The sequence below is a fragment of the Numenius arquata genome, chromosome 8 (assembly GCF_964106895.1).
Source record: "Numenius arquata chromosome 8, bNumArq3.hap1.1, whole genome shotgun sequence".
Classification (NCBI taxonomy): Eukaryota; Metazoa; Chordata; class Aves; order Charadriiformes; family Scolopacidae; genus Numenius; species Numenius arquata.
This window is the reverse complement of record NC_133583.1, coordinates 44,517,662-44,523,823: the sequence shown is the minus strand read 5'-3', so window position 1 is coordinate 44,523,823 and position 6,162 is coordinate 44,517,662. Positions and strand designations below refer to the sequence as shown.

At 39.8% G+C, this 6,162-nt stretch overlaps 1 protein-coding gene across 1 annotated transcript; it reads left to right on the top strand.

Annotated features, from left to right (window-relative positions):
* The first annotated feature begins 735 nt into the window (after nt 1-735).
* Nucleotides 736-3,306, top strand: LRRC8D (leucine rich repeat containing 8 VRAC subunit D). The gene has a single exon (XM_074151946.1). It carries the CDS (start codon nt 736-738, stop codon nt 3,304-3,306), a length of 2,571 nt encoding a protein of 856 aa, XP_074008047.1.
* Nucleotides 3,307-6,162: the final 2,856 nt, after the last annotated feature.

Sequence of the window (6,162 nt, the reverse complement as noted above, 5' to 3'; positions counted from 1 at the left end):
TCTCACTGTATGACATCGAAACACATTTAAAAAGAATTGTGCCAAATATTCACACAGTAACTGCAAGACTTACACTTGTGCAGTAGTACTTAAGGGAAAGGAGCCAATCAATCTGGCAAGCAATGTGGATGCTCAATAGCAAGGAGTGGGAGACATTGACTGCTGTCGTGTTAGATGAAAAGAAATGAGAGACCTTGCTCATAATGTAACAAGAAACCTAAAATTTGCTGTGCGAGTCATAAGCAAGGTGCAAAAGCATTTAACAAATACTATTTTGTTTAAATGTAGGATACTACAAAATAATGTTAGTGCTGGATTTCATGTGTTCAGACCGAAGCAGTTAGTTTTACAGAATCGGATTTTGTGCAGTGTAATCAATTGCTGCACTCCATGTTATTAATACGTATCAGCTACTGCACTTTACCTTTCAGATATTTCAGTTGTACAGAGCAGGCCTTAGTGCTTGTATTGTCAAGTGGCAAAGATACGTAAATGTGATCTGGCCTGAAGTGAGAAGACTTCTGTTTTGATGCTAAAGTAATGTATCATTTCAGTACATATTCTTTGAGAAAACTGTGTTGAGTGGAATGGTGGACAATGTGTGACAGGCAACAAAACATAATAAAAGCTGGAACCTTCTGAGGATCTGTATGTCATGGTGTGATTGTTATTAAATGCTAAAATAACCTGCTCACCAGTCAACAATACTGATTTTGTCTTTGTTCTCTTGTAGGAATGTTTACCCTTGCAGAAGTTGCATCGCTCAATGACATCCAGCCAACTTACCGTATCTTGAAACCATGGTGGGATGTATTTATGGATTATCTAGCTGTTGTTATGTTAATGGTTGCCATTTTTGCTGGAACCATGCAGCTGACCAAAGACCAGGTGGTCTGCTTGCCAGTTTTGCAGTCTACTGTAAATTCAAAAGCACAACCCAGCACATCAGGGAAGGCTGACTTTACCACTGTTGAAACAACCACTGGTCAAGGAGAAGAAGCATCAATGAGAACGGTTTCCTTTGGAAGTGCCCCTACTGTAACACCTGACATACCTCTGAGCAGAGCTACCTCTTCTCAGTATCAACCCACTGAATCAGGCCAGGAGCTGAAGAAGGAGCAGAAAGATTCTTCAGGCCGTAAAACAAATTTGGATTTTCAGCAATACGTGTTCATTAACCAGATGTGCTATCATTTGGCCCTTCCTTGGTATTCAAAGTATTTTCCCTATCTTGTTCTCATCCATACTATCATTTTAATAGTCAGTAGCAATTTTTGGTTCAAGTATCCCAAAACTTGCTCAAAAATAGAGCATTTTGTGTCTATATTAGGGAAGTGCTTTGAGTCCCCTTGGACTACAAAAGCATTGTCTGAAACAGCATGTGAGGACTCCGAGGAGAACAAACAGAGATTAACTGGTGCCCAGTCCCTGCCCAAGTATGTTTCCACTAGCAGTGATGAAGGAAGCCCAAGTGCCAGCACTCCCATGATAACAAAGTCTGGCTTCAAATTTTCAGCTGACAAGCCGATGATTGAGGTTCCCAGCGTCACTATTTTAGATAAGAAAGATGGCGAACAAGCCAAAGCACTCTTTGAGAAAGTCCGTAAGTTCCGGGCTCACGTGGAGGACAGTGATCTGATTTACAAGCTCTACGTTGGCCAGACTGTCATCAAGACTGTTAAGTTCATATTTATTCTCTGCTATACTGCAAACTTTGTCAACACCATTAGTTTTGAACACATCTGCAACCCGAAAGTGGAACACCTGATTGGCTACACACAGTTTGAATGTACACACAACATGGCTTACATGTTGAAGAAGCTGCTTATCAGCTATATTTCCCTCATTTGTGTCTATGGTTTTATCTGCCTCTACACGCTTTTCTGGCTGTTCCGAATACCTTTAAAAGAATATTCCTTTGAAAAGGTCAGAGAAGAGAGTAGCTTCAGTGATATCCCTGATGTCAAAAATGATTTTGCATTTCTCTTGCATATGGTAGATCAGTATGACCAGCTGTATTCTAAGCGATTTGGTGTCTTCTTGTCAGAGGTAAGTGAGAACAAACTACGGGAAATTAGTTTAAACCATGAATGGACTTTTGAAAAGCTGCGGCAACATGTTTCCCGAAATGCCCAGGACAAGCAAGAGCTACATCTTTTCATGCTGTCGGGGGTCCCTGATGCAGTGTTTGATCTGACGGATCTGGAGGTGTTGAAACTGGAGCTGATTCCTGAAGCAAAAATCCCAGCAAAAATTTCCCAGATGACAAATCTTCAGGAGCTTCATCTGTGCCACTGCCCTGCGAAGGTCGAGCAGACTGCCTTCAGCTTCCTCCGGGACCACTTGAGATGCCTTCATGTGAAGTTCACAGATGTTGCAGAAATTCCCGCATGGGTTTATTTGCTCAAAACCCTATGTGAATTGTACTTGATAGGCAATTTGAACTCCGAAAACAATAAAATGATAGGGCTTGACTCTCTCAGAGAGTTGAGACACCTTAAGATTCTCCATGTAAAGAGCAATTTGACCAAAATCCCCCCCAATATCACAGATGTGGCACCACATCTGACAAAACTAGTCATTCATAATGACGGCACTAAGCTTGTGGTACTCAATAGCCTTAAGAAAATGACTAATGTTGCGGAGTTGGAACTGCAGAACTGTGAACTGGAGAGAATTCCCCATGCCATCTTCAGCCTCTCTAACTTACAGGAACTGGATTTAAAGTCAAATAGCATACGCACAATCGAAGAAATCATCAGTTTCCAGCACTTAAAAAGATTGACTTGTTTAAAGCTGTGGCACAATAAAATAGTCAGCATTCCGTCATCCATTACCCACATAAAGAATTTGGAGTCTCTTTATCTCTCCAATAACAAACTCGAATCCTTACCAGCCGCAGTGTTCAGTTTACAGAAACTTAGATGTTTAGATGTAAGCTACAACTCAATCGCGTTGATTCCAGGGGAAATAGGTTTGCTTCCAAATCTGCAGCATTTTTACATCACAGGAAACAAAGTCAATGTTTTGCCAAAACAGTTGTTTCAATGTGTTAAATTGAGGACTTTGTGTCTGGGACAAAACTGTATTACCTCAATCCCAGATAAAGTTAGTCAACTGTTGCAGCTGACTCATCTGGAACTGAAGGGAAACTGCTTGGACCGTCTGCCAGCCACGCTGGGGCAGTGTCAGCTTCTCAGGAAAAACGGGCTCTTGGTGGAAGATCACCTCTTTGATGCTTTGCCCCCAGAAGTTAAAGAGGTGTTGAACCAAGACACAAGCATTCCCTTTGCTAACGGGATTTAGGCTGAGGTGAAATGCTCCGGTAGCTGACTTCCAAACAGCAAATGCTAAAAAGTATGGCAATTGTGAGACCGTGCATTTTAGAAAGCAGAATTCCTTGGAAGGCAGGACTACTAGCAGGATTAGAAGAGGTGTAACCGAGTGTTCAATGTTTGCAGTGTTTTAAAAGATTATTTCCAAAATTTTTGAGAGGATAAAGAACCTTAATAATCTCAAATCTTTTTTCCTTAAATTGTTTGTAACTTGGATGCTGCCGCTTTTGAATGTTTACAAATTTGCTTGCCTGCTTAAAGTAAATGATTAAATTGATGACCTTTTCTTACTATGCAAGTTATTCTTTAAGGTCTGGATTTACTTTAGTGCATTATGGGGGGGAAAAAGCAAGGTTAAATGTTGTATATGGTATGGTTCTAACAGCACTTGAAACACATGTTGATGTGTTAGTGTTTAGCCATCCTCAGCAAATGAAACCAGTTTGGCTGTGCTTTGAACTGCACCAGAACCACAATTTTCCCGCACTAAGGTATGTGGTTTGCATCAGGCCAAGTGTGTTTGCCTTCATTCTTCATCCTCAAGGCCTCATGGTTTTGGGTGAGACTTTTTCTGTGGCTTGGTGTGCTACTCCTTCACACCGGCAAAGACTGGTCACATTCCCTCAGCTAGTCTCTTCCCCCAGCGTCCTCTATCCCACGCAGCAGTGGGTGGTAAAAGGGAGAATACTGCCACTTGGCTTTCAAGTTGGGGATATCGGAAATGTTTGGCAAGGTGACTTTGAAAGCCATTAAACACCAAGTGACTTTACTGCTCATGTTTTGTTCCTCTTTTGAGTTTTCATCTGGGAAACTCAAGGCATTTTATGAGTTGGTGATTGTTTTGTTTCACAGCCCTTGCTTAGGGACTCCGGTGTCTGTTCCATTTTCTAGACTAATGACACAGACATAAGAGTTACAATTTACCCAAATGTGATTTAGCTTTATCCCCTGTTGTGGTGTGTCTTCCACACCTGGACTTTAACCATATGACCACCCTTCTCCTCTGCCCCAGCCCAAATAATTTGATGCTTTTGAACACTTACGCACTGTTAGAAAACCCTAACTGTGTGCTAGATAAGTCATCAAATAAAGAAAACAGACAGCAATGAGCGTGGGATATTATTTTTTTTGGTTGGTTTTTTTTTTTTGGTGATGTTTTTTTAACTGAATTTGTATTGCTAGAACCATAAAAGAAATATAATCCATTAAATCTGCAAAATCATCAGTTGTAAATCTTGGCCATTTACATTCCATGTGTGCAGAAAAGAAGTACTATGCTGGGAGATGATTACATGATTACTCATGGTTTAAACACAATTCCCTATTATAGTGCGGTCAGGACTGAACTAGTCTGTAGTTCAAGGGACTGTTCTTCTCACACAGAAATCCTCATGCACAGTGATTTCTACTGTAACTTTACCAGAGCTGCCCTGACTTACACCACTATTAATGAGGGGATAGTTTAGGCCTAGGGGCATTGAGCAGTCAGGAGCATTTCAGATACTGCTCTTATGAATCTTGCACATTTTATTGTTAATCATTTACTGTTAGTCATGCTGGGAGGACTGTTCTCAGCTGTAGGTAGCAGTCTCTGGATACATACCTGCACCGTGTGTTTATGTATATCAGAAGACAAGTACATGAATAGTAGTTTTCCCACTTCTTTTGGGGATACAGTCTGTTTTCTACTTGCCAGCAGGTAGTAAATTTGGGATGTTGACAGTTCTGCAACACCAAGTCACAGGTTTGGCAGAATACTTGCAGTTTCTGGTCTGTCCTCCACTGGGAAATTTAGTGCTAATCCTCAGAATTTTTTTTTTTAAGTAGAAGGTAAGGCTGCAGTGGATATTTTTTTTTTTTTTTTTTTTTTTTAAGAAACTCTTTCATGTGTTTATTTTTTGCACATAGATCACTTTAAAATTGCTGGACTATTGACTCTTTAGAAAAACTGTGGAATATACTATTGGTGTATGCTTCGTATTTGCTGTTGAGTCTCATTTCAGCTTCCAAGAAATTCTGTGTAGGAGGGAGGAAGAGTTGGAGGATGACAAAGTAATTAAAATATTTAGAAAAAATAGTTCTATTTTTCATCTTTTTTTCTTATTTTAATAGCAAAGTCGCACAGAATGCAGCTGTGGATTGATCCAGCTTTTAAAAGCTTTTTTTTGGTGTTTCCGATTCTCCTACTGTCCCTACTGATGTTCAAAAAATAAACCCATGTCCACTTCATATGAGTATGGTATACATAATTTAGACCACTGTTTTGACTAGTTATTAGCCAATTGTGCTTCTTTAGACAACTTCCTCTAAAATGTTAATTTCTGGCTTGTGATGCTTGCTCAGCATAAACTTCATTCTTGTTTTTAGGAGAGCTTTCTCAGAGTGGGGAGGAACTGCCCATCATCCCCATGTCACCTCCCCCTAAGTCCTTCCTTCTCTTTGTGACTGTTTATAATGTTCTTATTTCCTGTGTGTCAACTGACACAGTCTTGCTTTAAAGTCTTGGAAGTTCATCTCTTTTCCATGTAAGGCATGTGAAGTATATTTTGCATTTCTATTTGATTTAATAAATAAGATGTTTATATCTTCCTCTAATCTATTTTTTTTAATGGGGGGGAAAAGTGTGTTTGCATAAGAAAATCTCTGTTTTCAAGTATTTTATGCTGAACTTGTTCTGATGCCTGTAATAAGGAAGAGGTATAAGTTGCTGCTCCTAGTAAATCCTGTAGATATGGTTCCTAACTAGAATACAGTATTTCAGGATAGGTTTGTTGTTTGTTTTGTTTTTTTTTTTCATTTACATAATCTAAATGACCTGCCACTGTTG